General features: G+C 33.4%; 1 protein-coding gene across 11 annotated transcripts; it reads left to right on the forward strand.

Moving 5' to 3' along the window:
- The first annotated feature begins 381 nt into the window (after positions 1-381).
- Positions 382-9,656, forward strand: LOC108201557 (chromatin structure-remodeling complex protein BSH). 11 transcript variants are annotated; one of them, XR_010287791.1, is made up of 9 exons: positions 391-681; positions 1,856-1,970; positions 2,765-2,824; positions 3,301-3,384; positions 4,145-4,242; positions 4,345-4,427; positions 4,537-4,622; positions 6,955-8,796; positions 8,943-9,655. XR_010287791.1 is itself a non-coding variant. In XM_064084954.1 (7 exons), the coding sequence occupies exons 3-6, from the start codon at positions 2,792-2,794 to the stop codon at positions 4,586-4,588; spliced, it is 252 nt and encodes an 83-aa protein (XP_063941024.1). In that variant the 5' UTR covers positions 382-681; positions 1,856-1,970; positions 2,765-2,791; the 3' UTR covers positions 4,589-4,622; positions 6,955-7,472. The 11 variants fall into 11 exon arrangements, 1 of the variants encoding a protein (XP_063941024.1); XR_010287799.1 differs by lacking the exon at positions 4,145-4,242 and having other exon boundaries at positions 390-681; positions 4,352-4,427; positions 8,943-9,656; XM_064084954.1 differs by lacking the exons at positions 4,145-4,242; positions 8,943-9,655 and having other exon boundaries at positions 382-681; positions 6,955-7,472.
- The last annotated feature ends 11,793 nt before the right edge of the window (positions 9,657-21,449 follow it).

Consider the following 21,449-nt stretch of genomic DNA (forward strand, 5'->3'; position numbering starts at 1 on the left):
AAGTACAAACATGTGAAACAAAACAAAGGATATGATTAAGATTCGCATAAATATTCATTTCAAAAAAAAAAAAGATTTGTATGAATATTTGAACGGATACCCTCCTCTATAACCATTGCAAAATACAAACTTGTTTTTAAGTAAATAAATATATTAACAAATAAATATTCACCTAAAAATGAATGTTGTTTTGTCGCGGTTCCAGAATAGTGAATCTGTATTGCATGCATTTTACAATTTGAGTATCTGTTGATAATCGAGTTGAGCCAGAGTCGAACCCAGAACCTGGGCCAACAGAGAATAAACCCTTAACCATTTGAGCTATTCAATCGTGCTCGGATTTATACTTCTAAATAAAATAAAATGAAAAATAATATTTACAAACATTAAAATGCGTTATGTGACAGAGAGAGGGGAGTAATTGATCAGAGAGACCCTGCCGCCGGGGATCCAAACTAGAACAACGATGAAATCTCACGGAATATGGAGTGTTTCAAGAAACCCAGTCAAGTTCAGAATGCAAGTCTCCTTTCTGTCTTCTTACACTATATTATTTCTTTCGAGGATAATTTGTGGGTATTTGATATTGCAGCCCAACTGCTGATAATTTTGTTCCAGTTCGTCTTGATATTGAAATTGATGGTCAAAGATTCAGAGATGCTTTTACTTGCAACCCTTCTGGTCTCTCTCTCTCTCTCCCCCTCTATCTCTCTCCCTCTCCCTCTCCCTCCCTCCCTCTCTCTCTCTCTCTCTCCCTCCTTATCTGTATAATTATTTGATTTTTTGGATGATTAATATGGTACTATAAGAACTGCTCACATTCCAAGATTTGCTTAAAGAAATTAAATTATCTGTTTTTCAGCATTGTGGCAATACTTTACTATCTGCATGATTTTGGCTGATGGGGTTGTTTATTTAAGTATACATAATCAAATTACTATGACCAACAAATAGGAAATGTGAAACATGCCATATTGGCTAATGTTTAGTATCAAAGAGGTGTTGCGGGTTTCATGAGACATTACTGGCAGAAATGTATGGTAGAAAAAGCAAATGCTACAATAGATAATCTTTATGAATGTCGGTTTATAATTCGTTTGTTTGCCGCGTTATCTATTAGATGGAAACTATGTATGTATCATAAGTCAATGTTGCATACTGATAGATTACAGTATTGATACTGGATAAATTGATAATACATCAGAATTGAAAATGTAAAGTTTATTGTGCAACAGAATTGAAAATGAATGTTTCTTTGTTCTCGTTTAACTTCTACTCTTCCTGGGTTCTTCTGGCATGAAGTAATTGAAAATTACTGAAACCTTTCCCCTTGACAAGTTCAAGGGTATACTTTAGAAAAACTATGTAACCTTCGAAAAACATCTAATGCAAATAACTGATATAATCTTAATAAAAGCTGTGTCCACATCTTTCATTACTCGTGACTCTGAGAAATACTCAATACAATTTACAGAATTTTTCAATTAAAATATTATCAGGGGGGCATAGAATATATTAGGATACCCCTTTTCTGTTTATTGATCCTTCTACCAATTCAGCATAGATTACAAAAGGTTCAGGTGCTAGTTTATAAATTCACTTACGTTGTGTATTAAAACTTTTCATGCTTCTGTTGTACAATATGAGATGCCTATCATTAGGCCAGTCACCTTTCTATTGCTAGTATCTTCCTTTTTTAACAATTATTTTAATGAAGCTGGTTCTTGATATTGATAATGCCTACATTGCTTTACCAGCATAGAACATCATATTGTTTGCATTGGTGTTGTATGAATACATTTACTTGTTTATTATGTGACCTATGTCTCACTAAAATATCTTTTATCTTACATAGATACGGATTCAGAGGTGGTGGCGTTTGCAAAAAGAACTGTAAAAGACTTAAAGCTTCCACCAGCATTTGCAACACAGATTGCTCAATCTATTCAATTAAGCCACCTTTCTTAAAGGTGCTCATATGTCAACTGGTTTCTACTGCTATATAGACTTCATTAGTTTCTTTTATAGTTAATTTTAGATTATTATTAAGAGCATCTCTATAATTTGAATAAATGGCATTAACCAATGAAGGTGCATATGAGGTAATAATAATATCATTGACTTTGCAGCTTGATACTGTTCGCTGCTCCCTTTGGTAGTAGTCAAATCATGTTTTGATTTAATTATTATAATGTGTTCCTGACATAGCTAGACCTTCTAAAATTCACACCAATTCTGTAATAGACTGCCTAGATAATTTGTTTTGGCGTATTTTGACTGTGTAAGGACAACTTTAATGAAAAGTAGGTATATCTTTCAGTTTTCGGTTTAATGAAGTTAAAAGGGTGGGGGGGAAGTGCAATTTATGGTGTAAATGCAACTCGCGTCAGAAAACCAGAAGTTGCTGGCCTACCTTGTCTTAGGTCCTAGTTAAGATATTTATGAATGAAGATTGTTTTCATTCTTATGGAACAACTCACAATTATTGTTAACTATACATATTTGTATCCTTGAAAAGTGTAATTGCATAGTAAGTTACTAGAAACAAACTTGTTTCACATTAGTCTTCTATCATGGAAACTGGAACCAAAGGAGACCTGAGTATGGGCATGGGCAGTACTGTTATTTATAAGATATACTATGTGAGCTAAATCCTTTGTTACTTTTATCTCAACTTAATCATTCTAATCATATTTGCTGCTTCTGACAAAAAAAACAAATCATATTTTGCTGCTAACATAGAATTTTAATTCTGCATTCACAGCTGACGGAATCATATGAAGGGCAAGATATGTATACTGGTGAAAAAATTGTTCTTGTCAAGGTTGGCCTCGGTTTTGGCATGTCTTTCTTATGCCTGACTTTTCCATTTGAAATAATTAGGGGGCCACTTGCTTTATATCCCCTTCATACGGCAGATTGACCTTTATGGCCTGTTTGGGAACATATATTTCATTTGAAATCCTGGATTTGATCAAATGACATGTTTGGATACACAAAAAAAGTTGGATTTGAATTTCATTTGAAATCGAGGACATTCAGATACTAGTATAAAACTGAGAATTTGAAATAACACCTCAAATCATGTCATTTGAAATCCAAAATTTGAAATGAAATACATGTTCCCAAACGCAGTCTTAAGTGAATCATATGATAATAAAAGATTAGTTCTTCTGGGTACGTTTAAATTATTAATTATTGTCTGTCTATACTGTATATGGCTATGCCTTCTATGCTTCTGGTTTCAATTCATCTTGCATCTGTTTAGTGCAACAAGGATTGATTTCTTATAGATCTCAGGATTTGAACAACTTCGAGAGTGACCCTGAAGAATTTGCGAGAAGCTTTTGCAAAGATGTGGGTATTGATGATCCTGAAGTTGGAGTAAGTCCATTAAAATGATTTTCCTTTTCATTGTGGCATGTATCTTTGTTTATAGTGATTGTGGCTATATAGTGTTCTTCCTGGTCCCAGATAGGAGCACCGTTTGTGTGTTACTGGTAACAAGTATTAATAGTTCCTTTGTGGTTTCCTTGAATGGTTTTACCCTCCTCAAACCCTGCTCTAAGCGGGATATACTGAGTATGTTTGGTTTGGTCTTATTAAATCTGTAGCAAATGGTTTGAATGAAAACAACATATGAATTTACCCAATGTATATTTTGCATCTTCCGTATGCTCTACTTATTAATTTAAGTCGACTTATTAATTTTTAAATGTCAGTTCGATTACATTAAGTTAAAACTTCTAATATATTTTTTACCTTTTTTTTTGTTATTGTAATCTCTGTCTCTTCGAATCTCAGAAAGATACACTTTTATAGAAAAAGTGATATTTGTTTGTTGTTTAGATCAATTTCCTATTTCTTTGGTTCCATTATTGATTCTAGTTAAAAGAGTCAAATGACCCCATCCTCCCTCATCAGCTCACCATCAACTCTGTTGGTAATGTCGTTATATTATTCTTCTGTTCCTCATGTAAATCTTTGCATCAGGCACATGCCTATTGCAATTTTGTGTTGAAGCTTTTCTTTTTATTGTGATATTTCTGCCTGTATCCTCAGTATGTCTCCAACCTGTCTTACAGATTATATTTACAGCTGGTCCAATGTTTTGAATTCCTTATACTTTCCCATCCTTTCTCAGATTTTGATGTAGATACTTAAGATTTGCCAAATGACACTTGACTAAAGAGTTCTTTTTGGCCGGAAATAGCCTTTGCAATTTGGGAACATATTTATAAGGTCAGAATTAATTGAATTTAAGCTAGTTATTACAGTTGTTTAGGTGGAACATGGTGATAATTTAGTGTTATTCTACCTTTTCTTTCTAATTCTTGCTTTCAGATTGCAGTTCAAAATGTATTCTCGGCAAGGGAAAGTAGAATAAGCACAAAGGGTCGTAGAGGGTTCGAGCATTCTCTACCCAGGTTTGTATTATGTATTGTGTAGCATGAATGAGTTTCTGTACTTCCTTTTTTCAATATTTTTCCCTATATACAATGACTCTTACATATTATTTTAAAATTTTGGCGACAGTTCTCGCTTTATCCTTATCTCAGTAAGGCTGGTGGCACTGCATTGGATTTAATGAAGTTATTTGGTTTCAGATCTACTGTTACTCGGTAAGACTTCTTTTCTTGTCCCAATGTGCCATTTCTGAATAGAAATTAACTATTTAGTTCTTGCAGACTAGTACTTTACTGTGTTCGGCAATCTGATATAAGAAAATCAGTGGGGGATGATATAAATTGTCTCAAATTATTTGTTGGTCATTACCTTGTCCGTAGGTTTTGCTGAAGTGAATATTTCATTATAGTTATGATTGAGATAAAATTGTTATAGCAGCTGTCGGGTACTTCTGTTTGCCCAAATAGTATAGTTGTAAGTTAAGTGTGGAATCTTCAGGGAAGGGAATGAATCTACAAGGAAATATATATCTCCAATCATCTAGACAAGTGTGTTAAAGAATTATGTGATAGTTTTGTATCAACTACTGATTATACTAAATGAACTGATATAATAAATAATCAACTAGAAAGAAATAATAATAGAACTAGGGTTCTCCAGTTTCTTATAATGAATATCCAATCAATTTTAATTTACGAAGTTCCTAATTTGCAAACAGCGGTCCATGTGTTTAACAAGTTCTCTACTGAGTTCCAAGATAAATTATGACAGTCAGCAATTAAACCCAAATAAAGTCATTTCCATGATAAACTAAAGCTGATTTTTATAGCTCCAACGTTTTTTGTTTTCTTAGTTTGTGTTTTTTAATTTCATATTTCGAATTACGATTATCATGTCATGTACTAGAATCATAATAACTCTCTCTTGATTGATTCACTGTAACTATTGAAATTTGTTTTGGAGTTGGGGGTTTCTTCTAATTGTTCATAATATTTCATGATAAACTACAAGATAGGAAAGGAAGAAAATTTACATTTAATTATAAGAACATGATAAACAACTGATTACTGTCGAACCTCAGATTAAGGAGTTATTACTCATCATTAGAAAATATAAAAATGTATTGATAAAGGAAAGTGAGTTTAGTGCAAGAGGATGACTACTTTGAAGTAATCCAAAAGTCTTTTAAGACCGGAGGAATCTCTTCAATCTCTATTAGTTATATAAGGCTGTGTTCACTTGGAGGGAATGAAATGAGGTGAGAATGGAAAGAAATATATACTCGTGGTTAGGTGAAGATTGAGGAAATGTTTATAATTTTCATTTCTTTTTTCACTCCATTCCAAGCTATTTGAACTAAAATCCGAACCCACATTTTTTGAAAGGAACGCTCCATTCCAGCTCTTCATTATTTTTCCTCATATCCTCATTATAAAAAATTTAGACTCCATGTTCATCAACTATTTCACTTATACCAATTTTTTTTCTCCGTAAAATTTGTTTATAACTTTCATTCCATTCATTTCCATTCCATTCTCACCAAGTGAACGCAACCTAAGTATCTTTCATTCTCTAGTCTGGTCTGTTCTCCTAGAGTAATGGCATGAAGTGTCTATATATACTTGAATGGGGTTTAAGAAACCAGAAGATGTTTTTGAAGGAGATTAAAATTTAATCAAGAAAGAGTGTAAATGAAATCTTGTCAACACAGGAACCAGAGCAGGAATAAAGACTTGGTGCTCCCTACTTTCTCATTACTTATGCGACAATTCACCAAACTCTTGTATCTGAAATCACCGTGTTACATGTAAATATTTGTTAGATGTGCCTCTCAATTTTCAAAGCTCTATAAAATAGTTTTATATAAGTTTAATTAATTTGGAGAGGTATATGTCTCTCCAAAGTGATCTATATTCTGCTAAAAAGTCGTTTATATTAACTCTTGTTCTGCTTTCTCAAGTTGTTTTCATTAATTATTTAATCAATTTAGTCACATAAAGACATCAATCAAATTTACATTCAAAGTTATAATGTGGCTAGAGTTCTTTCTCTTGCAGAAGAAAGCTAAAGAGGTAAAACGGGATTTTTTTTAGAAATATTGCCATGTCAAGACCCTGAGCAATAAACTCAGGACCTTGACTGGCCTAGTCTTTTGGCTTTGCATGTGTATTGTCTAGGGGCCATGATACTTCCCATTCGGGCCTTGACAATCTGTTTAGCCCAGGTCCTTGTTCACCTTGTGAGGGCCGTAATGCCTTGCATCCTGCAACTCTTTGATGTTTCTCTTCACTTCTAATCCTTCATTCCTTCACATGTGACCTATTATAAAATTCACAATTAATACTTGGCATCAATCTATTTTGATTTACCTAATAAACACTGATTGGGTTACAACCTTACAAGATTAAACCAAGTTGGAGAAACTTTATAGTAATCTATAGAACATAAAATTTGCACTTGATCAAAAATCGCAGTTATAAACATCCTCATCAGCTACCTTGATCTTTAAACAAACTGAAAAGTTATTATGCCTACAATCTTTTTCAGGAAGAAAAAGGAATGAGATGTGTATGAACCTATTTAGGATATCCTATCAAAAGAGGAAGTGGCTGCACTTGAAGCAAGAGAAGAGAAGAATGCTTGATGGAATGATAGTTATTGTACAAAAATTCTAATGTCTGGACAACCAGCTGAGCCCAAGTCTTAGTTAATTCAGATTAGTACTCTTTCCATTTAAGCTGTAGTTGTGTTTGACTGTTTATAATATTTCTCTTGCATATATTTATGGTCTTAAATTTTTTGTTAGACTGATTAATTATCTACATAAGCTTTAGGTCTACTATCTTTGTTGACCTCTTAAATCACATCAACGAAATAGATACTTGCTTAAATCAGCCAATAAGAAGAATTATTGACAGAACTTTAGTCAGTTGTTCTTTGACTGCTTAACTTAATTGCTAAATGGTCTTGTCGTTAACCCCTCTGCTCTTGTTCCCATATGTGGGATCCAATATTTTCGAGTCAAGAGTCTTACACATACATGGCTTCCAATTTCTTTGAGTCAAGGTCAAGAATCCGTGTGCTTGTACAGATATAGGTAATAAAGAGATAGTTCTTGTGATCTAGTGCTGTGTTTGCTTAAGGAGGGAAAGATGTGCACAACAATCTTCAAGCAAAACAGCTAAGAGAAAATTATAACATTGAATATAAACATATAAAACAAAAAGTAGTTGTCATGAAAGAGACAAAGCTTATGAAAACTTTTCAGAAATCTTAGGCTGGATTCCATAGATTGAGGATCACCTTATCCTCGCCTTAGTGTGGGACCTTATCCATTGAAACATAGCCCCTTCCACATCAGAAATTGTTATACAGGGTTCCCTTCAGGACTAGGTATATTTAATTTCACCACCTCTTAAAATTTCCACCCTAAAAGTTCACACATTATTGCCCAACAGTTGCTGCTACTAGAATCATCTAACAAAAAGATTCAAGTGAAGATATATGCATCAATTTTTTCTGTTTGAAAAAAACTTTTGTTTTTCTTGTAACATGATTCTTACTTGTTTACGTTTGAACAGCGCTACTGCTTTAACTTTCTAGCCATTGATACTCTTGATCTCCTTCTGTCAGCTTATGAAGTTTTAGTATGAAGAAAATCCTTGTGGTAACATATAAAATTGCCCAGTTGGTATGGTAGAATGTATAGAAAATCTTACGAGATCATAAATCTCCCTATATGTGTACGTGGAATCTAGTTTCATGATCTCTTATGATAAATTTAAAATTACTGATCAGCACACCACATCAATGAAATAAACTGATTTTTCGGGTCAAGAATGGTGTGCTGAGAAAATAAAGCAAGAAATCCATTAATAAAGTGAAAAATCTCACCATGATTCTTGTATTCATCATGGGGATTCCTATAGGTAGGAGGATGACAATTATCAGAATATAGAAAAATTTACAAAGCACTGGGGATGAAGATGATCATTCAGCTTTGATAATTATACACCCTCTGTATCATTCCCTTGGCCTTTTCTTGTTTTTGAGGGTCTTCATAGTGAATTCCGGTCATCATTAGTCACCTGACCGTTTAGCTCTGTCACTACATGCCTGAGAATTTCGACAGCAGAAGAAACGTAGTCCAGCCAAGTATGATATGTAATATAAAATCTAAACTAAACTACTTTTTTTTTGTTATATGATATGGTGATATCAAGAACGAGGTAGGAGATTATTCTTGAGTCGATGTTTCTGGTGGTAGATGGGTCAAGAATTGACATTGCAGAGTGATGATCTTGGCTTATTGTTGGATTTATCTAAAATGGACCACATGACTTGAACATCCTCATAAGTGCATGCCATCACTTCTCCTTCAAGTTGAAGGTCTACCATCTTCTTATCTTCATCATCATGCCCTGCACCATTACTTAATTGTTCATTTACCGGAATAAATATTTAGACACTCATCCTATATAGAACTACTCTTATACTTGTAATAACTTATGTACTGTCATGTAAAATACCTTCAGGGTGGCGGGATTTGCTGCGTCGATGAGCTCTGGTGGTGGCAGCAGCTACGGAGCCCTGGTGGCTGTGACTGTTATTGAAAAAGGTACGAGCTTTTCGAAATGGAGATTTGATTGTTCTTACCCAAGAAGTATTGGAAGGAGAAGAAGTCATTCTTCTGGCAATAGATATAGAAAGTACAGAGTTTTAAAATAAGACTGGTTGTGCTTCCTTCTTGGTTCCTCAAAGTACAGCTTAGGTATATATACACAGCCTCACTTGTGAAATTTGATAGTAGAATAATATTAAAGTGGAGGGGTAGACAGAAAATGTTGTGGCATGTGTTTGGGTCAGAAAAAAGGCAAGATCCGTGAGATGAGCTTTCATGGGTTATGGTTCTTTTTGTTATCTACATGACTCTAATAATATAAAGGTTACCACCGTAAAAAAAATATTACCACCCCCAAGGCCCCAACATTGTATTCCACTATTTTCCCACTGTCCCTCTGGTTTGGATTAGAGTTTCGACTTGGCTCGGCAATCTCATACATGACCCGAACCCGACCTAACTCGAAATCCGATTTACTAAGACAGAAACCCGAAAGTGACTCGAAAATCACCCGATTGACCCGAAATTAGAATTTCATTTCTAATAACTTCAATTTTCAGTTTTATTCAATTTTAAGTGATTTTAGTTTGACCCGAAATCGACCCAATTGCTGACACGAACACGATCCCGTTACCCGAAATTGCCACGTCTCGGCTCGACATGTTAACGTGAAACACATTTACTTTATATTCTCTTCGTCTCATTGTGTTATACAAGTTTGGGGGATGAATAGCTTGGCACGTATTTTAAATTAAAATTTTATAACTTATTTTATTTTTTTCTTAATTTTTTTTTTATTTTTAATAATATACATTTATATTATAATCAAATAAAATGTGGAATTCGGATTTCTGTGCTTGGCCACCCAATTGGACTGGCTCCATGCACATGGAGCGACCCTAACACGTGAAAACCTTTATTTTTCTTTATCTCCTTTAACGTGGAGGACGTCAACAGTTTGTATAGTTAAACGCTCAACTCACCCCGTTTTCTCTTTCTCTTGTTTTTAATTGCCGGAGTTAACTATACCGTTTAAGTTGTCTTAGGACACTAATTAAGATGCAAATACACACAACTGGCGAGTCACAATATATTAGTGCTTTTAGTTGGTGTTTTAAGGTACGTAAGATATCAGCGAGGATCTCGAATACAATTTCTTGACCATAGCCTATGGCTCTATTCCATGCTTGTGATATTTACATATCTTCCGTATACCGGAAAAGATTGTATAAGGTTCTTTCGGATTCTATTGGAATAATTCAAATGATTTTGTTTAGTTTATAAAAAGTTTTGGTTTTTTAGATCATTTTAACAGTATTGGTTTGATTAGTTAAATTGGACATATAAAATATTATTCCTTCTGTTCCTGCCAATTATTTACGTTTAATTCGAGCACGGAGGTTAAGAAATATGTATAAAGTAGTGGAAATGAGAAAGAAAAGTGGGTGAAGTGATTGGACCTTTTCATTTTTAATGTATAAAATAGAGATAGTGGAGTAAAAGTAGTGTGAAAAGAAGTAAAAATAGTGTGAAAAAAAAAGTTGAAAATTGGTAAGACTCATTGACTATTTTTGATAAGTTTTGAAATATAAATAATTGGATTGAATATCCCAAAAAGGAAACCGTAAAGAATCTGGTGGGACGGAGAGAGTATTTAAAATTTGTCGAACTTATCATACTGATTGACAATATTTTAAAACTGATATCTGTCGAACTTGTTGTACTGATTGTCGAATAATTCAAATGATTTTGTTTAGTTCATAATGAATTACTCATGTATAAATTTTTCCCGGACCCTTTTTCTTTTATTGAGGTATAATTAAATTGACCGAACATACACCGACAAACAGTGACAAAATACCGTTAAGATTAATATAATACAATAAGATTTAAACTTAACCGTTTTTCTTAGAAGAAACATGTCATCTATCTACTAATTCTACGTTCATCCTCATCCCCTCTCACATTTCGCTTACCAGTTACCAATCCGAAACTAACCCACATTTTCCATGGCAAAAAGAACCTAAATGTCAACAAAGAAAAACTGAAAGATTCACGACCATACAATATCGAAAAAGCGACAGAATAGGCCTTTTTTTTATGGTCTTTTGCTTGATTTCGACTTTTTTAGTGGCCAAGTGGGTGTCAAGGAAAACAAAATATGTGCCTACTTTTCTGTTCCATCTTTCGTCTGGTTAGAATCCGAAGTTTTTGGTATGTTGGTAAGTTAGTGTTAATACAAATTCATATATATACCATTTCCTCCGTATTAAAATACATATCCATTTAAAAAAAATTATTTTAAGATATCTGTCCACTTAATGTAATTTGAAATGAATGAATTAAAAGAGCTCCAAAAATAAGTGTGATCGTTCCGAACTGTTATAACTTACACGGAGGTTCAAATACTTGATTAACTCATTAATTAATGACTAGGTACCTGTATACTATTCGGACTCTCCATATTGTTTTGAGTATCCGACATCGATACTCGATACTTCGATATTGATATGAACATTTTGAAATTTATTATAGATCAAAAATATATAAAAATTTTAACTTTGGACATTTATATTAAACACTGATTAGGTTCAAATTTGTTTGGAAGATACATGAATGTAACATGACACTTGGTGTGGAATATTTTGAGAACTACTTCGGGTCAAAGTCCCCATGACCTAATTAACTAGTACTAATCCATGTTTACAGTTAACCACTTTTTTAAGTGACTTAAACATGACACTTGCAGATCATAAAAAGGAAAAACAAAAAAGAGAGAGATAAATAGTTGGGGAGTGAACAGAGCTGACTTTGAACATGTGCAAATTCACATGCTTATATAGAAAGCAAAATTGGCAGAGGCAATGGGAGGGAAGTATATATGTCCATTCAATAAAATGTGGCATGCCTCCCCTAATGTCTCCTCTTTCATTATCTCACCCATTAATACTATAATCTATTATACCATCTTTTACAATTATTTTACACTCCTTTACGTTATGTGCACACACTGTCCCAAACATGCATAAAAATTATCAATAACATATTTGATAAATACTCTCTCCGTTTCAAATTACATGTCTACTTTAAAAAAATCATACAGTTTAAAAAAATGATTGTTTACGAATCAGTTGCATTAAATGACCATAACATGTGGTATGAGGTTGATCTAGGAAATATAAATAAGACATATGTGGAGTAGAATTAACTTTGGAAATATGATTTTGCATTGAAAGTTGAAGTGGACAACTAATTTGAAACAAATTTTTTTTTTCCAAAAATGGATATGTAAATTAAAACGGAAGGAGTAACATAATATAAAATCAGGTCGAAATTGATTCATGTTATATGAATTCAAAATTTTAATATTCAAATTACTTGATGGTTTACAAGGAAAATAGACAGACATTTAAAAATCTTATGGTTATTAATATTCTAAATATTGGTGACTAATCATGATTAGACATTGATTAAAATTTCTGTTATTCAAATAATCATTCGATCAATTTTCGATTAATACTTATTTTATGTTTTTATCAATTAAATCTGATTTACGCTTTTTACGATACTACGCAGGCTATATATAAGTATAGTAAAGCATATTCCACTACACTTGCGAGCTCGCAATTTTTAATTGTAATAACGAGGTGCTTCCCCTCTTCCTAGTCGATCTACTCCCTCCGTCCCACCAGGTTCTTTACAGTTTCCTTTTTGGGATATCCCATCCAATTCTTTACATTTCAAAACTTACCATAAATAGTCGATGGGTCCCACCACTACCCAACTTTTCCTTCCTTTTCACACTACTTTTACTTCCTTTTCACACTACTTTTACTCCACTATCTCCCTTTTATACATTAAAAATTAATAGGTCCCACCACTTCACCTACTTTTCTTTCTCTTTTTCATTACTTTATACATATTTCTTAACCTCCGTGCCCAAACCAAACGTAATGAATTGGCCGGGACGGAGGGAGTATTATATTAATTAACGAATTCCCTCTTCCTAGTCGATCTATTATATTAATTAACGAATTAGAATAATAAGTAACTGTCTCACTTTCTAGTAAAGTACAGTTCGTTATGATAATCCATCAGGACAGTATACACTTGTGTCGGTTTTAAAAAAATGAAATAAATGATTCGTTCATAAATAAAAGCAAGTGTTTAAATAAATGATCATGTGGAAAATGAAAAAACACTAAAGTTGTTATGATTGGTCGATCTCACTTTCACATGAGGGTCAGACTGTGTAATAATACAAGGTCTATCGCCAACTGATTTCTGTGTCTCTTGCTTTTACCTCAGGATCAAGTGGATAATAATAAATAATTCACACTCACTGTGTGTGTTTGTGTGTGAGGATAATTCAGTGTCGAGGTTGGTTTATCACGATCAATCAATTTGCAATAAACATTGCATTCGACATGTTCCTACCTTTTGCAACTTGCGTCTTAACGAGTCTCTTGACATCGTTAGTTTTAACCTGAATATAGGAGACAATTTTGATCATGTGTTCTCAAGTTGGGAAAATTAAATTATTGGTTTGATGAATTTTTCGTTTTCTGATCTAAATCTTTCCGTCAAAAAGATTTTAATGGTTCTTTTTGATTTATACGGTTCAAAAATAAGTGTCAGTGATATTTAAACTTAAATTTCTAAGCAGGGGTGTCAATATCAGACCCGACCCGAACCCGACCCAAACTCGCAATTCAATTTACCGAGACAAAAGCCGAAAATCACCCGATTGACCCGAAATGGACCCGAAATTAGATTTTCATTGCTAAAAAATTTCAATTTTAAGTGATTTTATCTTGACCCGAAATCGACCCGATTGCTGATACGAACACGACCTGTTACCCGAAATCGTCATCCCTGGTTCTATGTAGTCAACTCGAAACTTGAATCACGAGTGACACTCATATGAAACCAATTTTCACAAATTAGATCCAATTAAAAAATTCATATACATAGGTCTCTAAATTCGATAAGAACTCTAAATTTGTGATCCAATTAAGGATTTTTTAAATTAAACAAATTGGTGCATATGAGTGTTGCTAGTGATAAAAATCAAAAACCAAAATGAAAATAAAAAATTCAGGATTTTTTAAAATTGTTTTAACACATATGAACACTAAAAATCTTAGTTTTCTTATTATAATGCCGTTAGAATCTTTTTATATATTACTCTCAATTTTTATGTATTCTAATTATATTTGATATATGATGTTTTATAATATTAAAATTTGATCAATATGTAAACTTCAAATCATTAATCTTTAACGGAATGACTGAAAAAGTAGTTATAACTTATAACTGAAATATACCAATAATTTACTTTTCTAATTAAGCTAATGTGCACTGGAATCTCATGAATCCTATTATCCAGATTTTACCACTTTAAGATAAAAAAAGATACCCAAAACAGTACGAACCATCTCCCCAAATTTGAGCAATTAATCACGACATAAACACCCACTTGCATTAATTTAATTAACCAGTGTTTTGGAGACTGACATGTCTTAATTAATGATGTTATTATCTCCTACTTTTTTATATCTGTAAAAGGTTCTCACTGCTCCCTTTTCACCAGCCATGAAAAACCATGACTTGAAGACTTGTTTACAACTGCCAATTCCTATAAAAATAAATCAAATTTTATTTTACCAAAAAGATAAACATCTTAGATTAGTAATTCTTTTCTTGATTATGTAAATTGCAACTATAATTATCTTCTTATATCATCACAAAGACATGAACATGTGAGGAGTAACATGGGATACACCCAAGAACATAGCATGATACACTTGATTTGCTGAAATCCCTACCAGAACTTGCAACTTTTAATTTCAACTCCCTTGGGAAATAAATTAAAAAAAAAAGAAATTTGTATCTTGAATAAATATAAATTTATTTTTTTGTCAGCCTTATCGAATAAAATAAAAGAGTACCAAGATGTACAATCTAACTGCAAGCTTAAGATTGTGTCACTGTACAAACAACAATCCCACCCCACCTCATGATCTCAACACATGTTGAGCTGCCCACTTTAATCCCCATTTTAATACGTACACTATATTTTTTCATTATTGTAATTTGCCCAATAATTAGATTCTTAGCAGGTTCAACATAGTTATGGAATTTAAAAGAACTCATCTTGCATTTGAAAGAAGTTTATTTTCTAGAAATGACTATATCCAAAAAAAAAACTATATGAATATCACTATTTTTTTAAATATCAGCTCCGTACTACATGCTAAATATATGTTACATATCTCCAACGAAAAATGATTCTCATAATATTCGGCCCTTACCTAACCTAAGATCCATTATGATATTCATTGAGTTTGATAACAGAGATTTTGTGACAAACATCTGTTATACATAAATCTAAAAACAATCAAAACAGTCCCAATAAATTCTTTACATTACTTTTTTAAAACGTACTTGGAGGCTCCTAAAAATATGATTTTATTATTTAAACATTTTTTTCTTAATAAAAATTTGATTTAAAAATTTTTATTCAACAAAAAATTAAAAAGAAATTTTGAAACTATATTTTATATAATAGACTCAAAATAACATGAAACATAGATGGGGTACTATTAATTAACATTAACCCATGTACTATATATGCCCAACTGGGCACCTATCTAAGAATTGATCAACTAAGAATCCCATGTCCTTTAGCTGAAAACCAAAAGCAGGCTTGCCCTACGTCTCTACTTAAAAATAATTCAAAAATTGAAACGAAAATTTTATGTCCACAAAATTAGGCAGGCTATATAAAGATGAGACCACACTTGTACATTCAATTAAAGTCTCTTTAAGTTGGATGTATATATAGAGTGGTCCAAGTGAAATACTACTCATTTGGACATATTTTTCATATGATATACACTATACATGCAACACATTGCCCTCTTAATTAATTTATGTCGGCTAGTTTATTTCTACTATTTTTTTTTCCCAGAAGCAAATTTATATAACTTCATAATTTTCTAGTGTACTTGAGTGTACCTTTCGATGAAGTAGCCGGAATGCACTGCCACTTGCCACATACTACAGAGTGATACTCCCTCTGTCCCTCCCATTTCTTATCGTTTGGGTTGGGCACGGAGGTTAAGAAATATGTATAAAGTAGTGGAAAAGAGGATGAAAAGTGGGTGAAGTGGTGGGACCCATTGATTTTTAATGTATAAAAAGAAGATACTGGAATAAAAGTAGTGTGAAAAGGAAAGAAAAGTGTAGAAATGGTGGGACCCATTGACTATTTTGGGTAAGTTTTGAAATGTAAAGAATTGGATGGGACACCCCAAAAAGGAAATTGTAAAGAAATGGAGGGGACGGAGGGAGTATAAATATTAGGTGAATAGGGTAACTGATCACTATACTTTATGTCAACTTTCAATTTGATCATCAGATAAAAAAATTTACAATCGAATAATTAAATTTATAATACTTATCAAATACAACACTGTATTAAGATATTATTTCACTACCGTTAAATATGAGTTGATTTTAAATTCTTTTTTTTACTCAATCATATTAAATTTTAAAAAATTATAATTAGATTCCGTAAATTATATAATTAACATTTAATTTATTTAATAATTGAATATGATAATAATCTTGGAATGATTATATATGAAGTCCTGTCTCCGCGAATTCTTATACATACATGTGTGACTAGTTTTACATCATTAATTAGTTGTTTAGCTGATTTTTCAGTGGTGAAGTTAATCAAAAATCACTCCTTCCATAGTTGTTGACCTTAATTTGATACTAAAATTTATATATCTACAAATAAAAGCAAAAATCAATAATATAATTGAAAACATCTCATCAATTTGAATATATGAAAAGGACGTGTTAAGTTTAATGGACTAAAGTTGGTTTCACCTTATGACTTGCATACGATAGTTTTTGGCCCAATCTTGACACCTTAGAATAGAAGATTTAGATAGAAGGTCTGATATATCATTTTTCTCTGCTATCATCTCTGGATAAAAATGATAATTCAGTTTAAAAATCATTGGTTGAAAATTGAATTTGTCTCAAGCTAGAACATAAGTTCAAGCAACCTTTACTGGAGGCAAGCTCTTTTATAGCTGTTGCGTTTGTTTTCTACCTTGAATTGTAAGTTCTTTTTTCTAGGTAATGCTTTTAGTTTATGCATGGCATATGATCAAACAGAAACAAATGAAACGCAGCTCTATTTTGTGGTATCAAGATAAGAGATTAGTTCGTCATCATGCAAATATTTAATTTCTCTTGAAAAGCAAACAAAGTTCCGACTGAGAGGACAATGCCTTCCTCGCGTTGATAATTAATTAGGGATGAGCAGGACGCGGATTGGTTATGGTTTAGACCAAAATCCGCAACCACAACCAAGGCTGCATTGATTTAGTTTAGGTTTTAAATCCTAAGTTCAGTTTCATGATTGCAAAACCAAATGCAAGTTCAATGTCCTGCAGCTGAGGCATGGAAATTATTATCTTATAACTTATATCCATGCTTATATCTTCTTTCATGTTAGAAAGGATTTCCACTTGCTGTGCTTGTTTACAAACAATACCTATGAACCTGATCAATGATCTTTGGTCCCTATGTTAGGACGAAAAAAATAACTCAACTCTTCCATGGAGGGCGCGCCGTATCCCTCATCTTTGTAGAGGATAAATAATCCGGCCGCCAGTTTATAAGAGTTTGGGGATAACTGGATAGGCACGACATCGAACCATTCGCAAATGGCCTCAAAGTACTCATGGAGAGGCGCGCCCACCCCTAAACTGACATGTCGGGGAGTCAGGACAAGACGGGGAATCCTGCAGTTTCCTATATCGAAACGATGAGCCCTCATCTCCTCGAGAGGCACTACGGCCGTCCCTTTTTGCTCATAATAGGCCATTGTCCATTCCAACTCCTCCCAAGAGAGAGTTGAGGATTGGTCTACGCAGCTTAGCTTTCCTTTGTTTTTCTTTATCTCTTCAACCATTTTAGAAGAGAGTTCCATATCCTCATAATCAGACCAATTCACATCCTCTTCCCATTCCTCTATTTTTGGATGAGAATAAGGTTCAGGGGAAGGTGGAGGAGATGGGGGGATCCTGGGTGCTCTACTTTGGGACGCGCCCTGGGAGGACTCTTCATCAGTTGTGTTAGGTCCCGATAGATGGTTTAATTAAGCTAGAAGGGGGGTTGAATAGCTTAATCACCAATTAAAAATATTTATGTCGTTTTAAAAAGTTTTCACCCCTTCTTTAGAACTTGTATCGAGAGTATTGGCAGTTACGTGCGGAAGTGTAAGAAAAGAAAAGGAAAATATCACACGAGCGATTTTATCCTGGTTCGCGGTGGCTAACTCAACCCTTGGAGTCCACTCACCCCTAGTCCAGTCCCCGAGCTCCTCCCCGGACTCGAGATTTTCTCTACTATAAAGAACTCCTTTACAGTAGGCGGAGAAGCCTTTACAAATATATGTCTTGGAGCGTAACTCTTCGTTACCTCCTCACTATAAATGTAAATAACAAGACTTGTCTCGGAACGTAACTATCCTCGTTACTTCCTCAAAGTCGTTGCACCTCCAGTGGTCTTTGTACTTCTAAACCTTTCGCCGGTCTTGGATCTTAGGTATTAGGTCTTGGGTCTTTCCTCTTCTTCACGGTGCGATGACTATCAACTCCCCGTCAATACGTCAAAGACTTGGGTCTGAGAACGAAGATCACCTCACTTCACTTCACCTCACTGCAAAAGTTAGAACACAATATCCACAAGCAAATATATCCTTGTTTTATAAAAGTTTTGGTTCCGCAAGTTTTAGTCTGATTTTAACCACGTTGAAATTAGTCGATTATAACGTTTAAGTATGGTGGTTAAGTCGTTGGTTCAATTTTAACAAATTATATCGCGCGGAGAAATATAAGTTGTTGATTTTAATAAGATCGAGTGATGAGTGAGTTTTGAAAAGACGGAGTCGAAGTCGAGCAAGATATATCGCACACTCTCACTAACGGATTTTGAACCAAGTAGCTTGTTCGGATAACACCCCGCGATAGCGAAAAGGCCCAAACGGGGTTTACCACCGAATCAAGTAAAATCACTCACGTCACACACGATCGGAAAATAAACACGTAATACCACGTATCTTATCTTAATGATATCCCCACCGAGCACAGGGCTGAAAAATGGGTTTCTCACTAAAACAAGAAGGGTATGGGAGTGATGGGAATGGGAGCACAAATATGAGTTAGTGAGCAAATAAAGTTAGTGCACAAAATTCCCGATAATAACGAGTTGCCAACTCGAGTATTTTGAAATCAAGAGAGCTTAAGATGAAGAGAAATTTGTTTGAAAAGCCCTTTGAAAATGGTCGATTAAGACTCGGATAATTGAAGCTAAAAGAAACCACTTACACGATTAATGCACGAAAGTTCGCCGGAGAAATTCGTCGGAGGTTCGATACGACTTTAAGCACACGAACGAATTTGGGCAGCCCTTCGGGAGGTTGAAAAGAGTGGTCTATGAAAATGCTAAGATGAACGGAGCTTGGTTGGGTGGAACGAAGCTTCGGGGTTTAAAACCTTGTATATATCGGAATATATGAAGAATCGAAGGTTTTAAAGATGAAGTAGAAGAAGTAGGCACTTGAATAAACTTTGGGAGAGTGTTTGTTCTTCAAAATCTCAGCATATGTTTGGCTATTAGCTTAGGAAATATGAATGGGTGGAGGGGTGTATTTATAGGAGAGAATGGGTGGGGTAAATGTAAGAAAAGTAGAAGTAAAAATGCAAATGATAATTTTGCAAACCTTGGCCACCACTCAACTTTGTCCCCTTGTCCCCCACACCTAAAAAGGTGTTCTTGACCAGCATCTTGGACTAAAAATTCAGGGCATTTAATGCACTAGAAGACAGACACGCTTTACGAGATACCGATAAAAACCGTTACATTAAAAACGCGATATTTCGAACGTGCGAAATAAATTACGGAAAAAATATGATAAATCTTAGAATATTAGAAAATGGCATTCTGGAAATTTTGGTAATTTTTGGTCAACCCTAGCTTGGTCAAACGTTCAGCCAGTGATCGGGTCGGCAGACAGAAAACGCTCCGAAATGAAAGTTCTCGGAAAATTACGAAAATTTAACCATGCACTAAGAATAATATTTAATTGGCTAATCTCAAGTTTCAAGTCATTTTGGCAAGTGGAAGTATTTTATTTGGATTTAAAACGATAAATCATGTTTTCGGGTTTCAAATAAAATACGATAATTCTGTCGAAATTATCAGAGAGGGTTTATGGCCAAACTTAAAACTTGAATAATTACTTAAAATATATTCCCATAAAGATAAAATACTTTTGAGGGACGGGAATAATCTTAAGGTATTTAAACCGATTTTCTAAGATAAAGGCCGTTTTAAGAAAAACCGAAACACTTCGTCTTTTGGAATACTTGACGAAGGTTTTGATACCAAAATACTTAGAAAAGTATTGTTCATGATAAATCATGATTTTGATATATTGGAAGAGCTTTCTAAGTATTGTGAATATTTTTCTCCGAAAAATACTGAATTTGAGAGACCGGGAGAAAATATTCCAGAAGAGGTATAAAACTGATATTAATAAATTTTTAAGGTCAAATATTAATATGGAGAAAATAAATCCTTCCTTGGATAAAATAATTCTTGAGGAATGAAGGATTTAGTATTTTTGAAAGATTTAAAATAATTTATTCCGAGAGATAATAAATGTTTTAAATATAGAATAAATTACTTTAAATATAAATTTTGTAAATGATGTAACATGAGTACTCTAAAGAATACCAAATCTTGATAGTCCTTTTTCGAGCTTCATGTAATTTTAATGTTGCAGTAGCAAGAAAGAGGTAATTATAGTCTCACGAAACGCCTCTGCGCCACTATTGCATAATCAGAAAAATTTCCTTTAAAATAAATATATTTTGATGTGAAGGAATATTTTAGAGATTAAAAATTACTTGCCAAAAATAACTTTCCACTTTTAATTAATCAAATAAATTAATGACCTATTTGGGAGGATTACTAGGTGAATTTAATTTTAATGTTTGTCACAAATACCGAAACAAATATATAAATAATTATATATCGAAGATATCCTTTCAATCTTCCCCTTTTTGGTATTTGTCAAACAAACACAAAATTAAATTTTAAAAGTGTGTGCTTCCCCTACGTGTATGCATGAGTTTGAAAATTAATTTTCTCACACGAAGCACTAAGCAGAATAAGGGGTAATCCTTCCGATTTCCTGAAATAGACAAGAAATTTGTTAGAAAGTAATTTTTGCAATTTAATTTATTTTGGGAAGGTCTTAAAATTTTTAATTTTGTACGTTATATAATAACGTCTTCTTCCCGTTAATATCCATACGTTTTTCTTCCTC

Source organism: Daucus carota, chromosome 9, assembly GCF_001625215.2.
Source record: "Daucus carota subsp. sativus chromosome 9, DH1 v3.0, whole genome shotgun sequence".
In the NCBI taxonomy this organism is placed as follows: Eukaryota; Viridiplantae; Streptophyta; class Magnoliopsida; order Apiales; family Apiaceae; genus Daucus; species Daucus carota.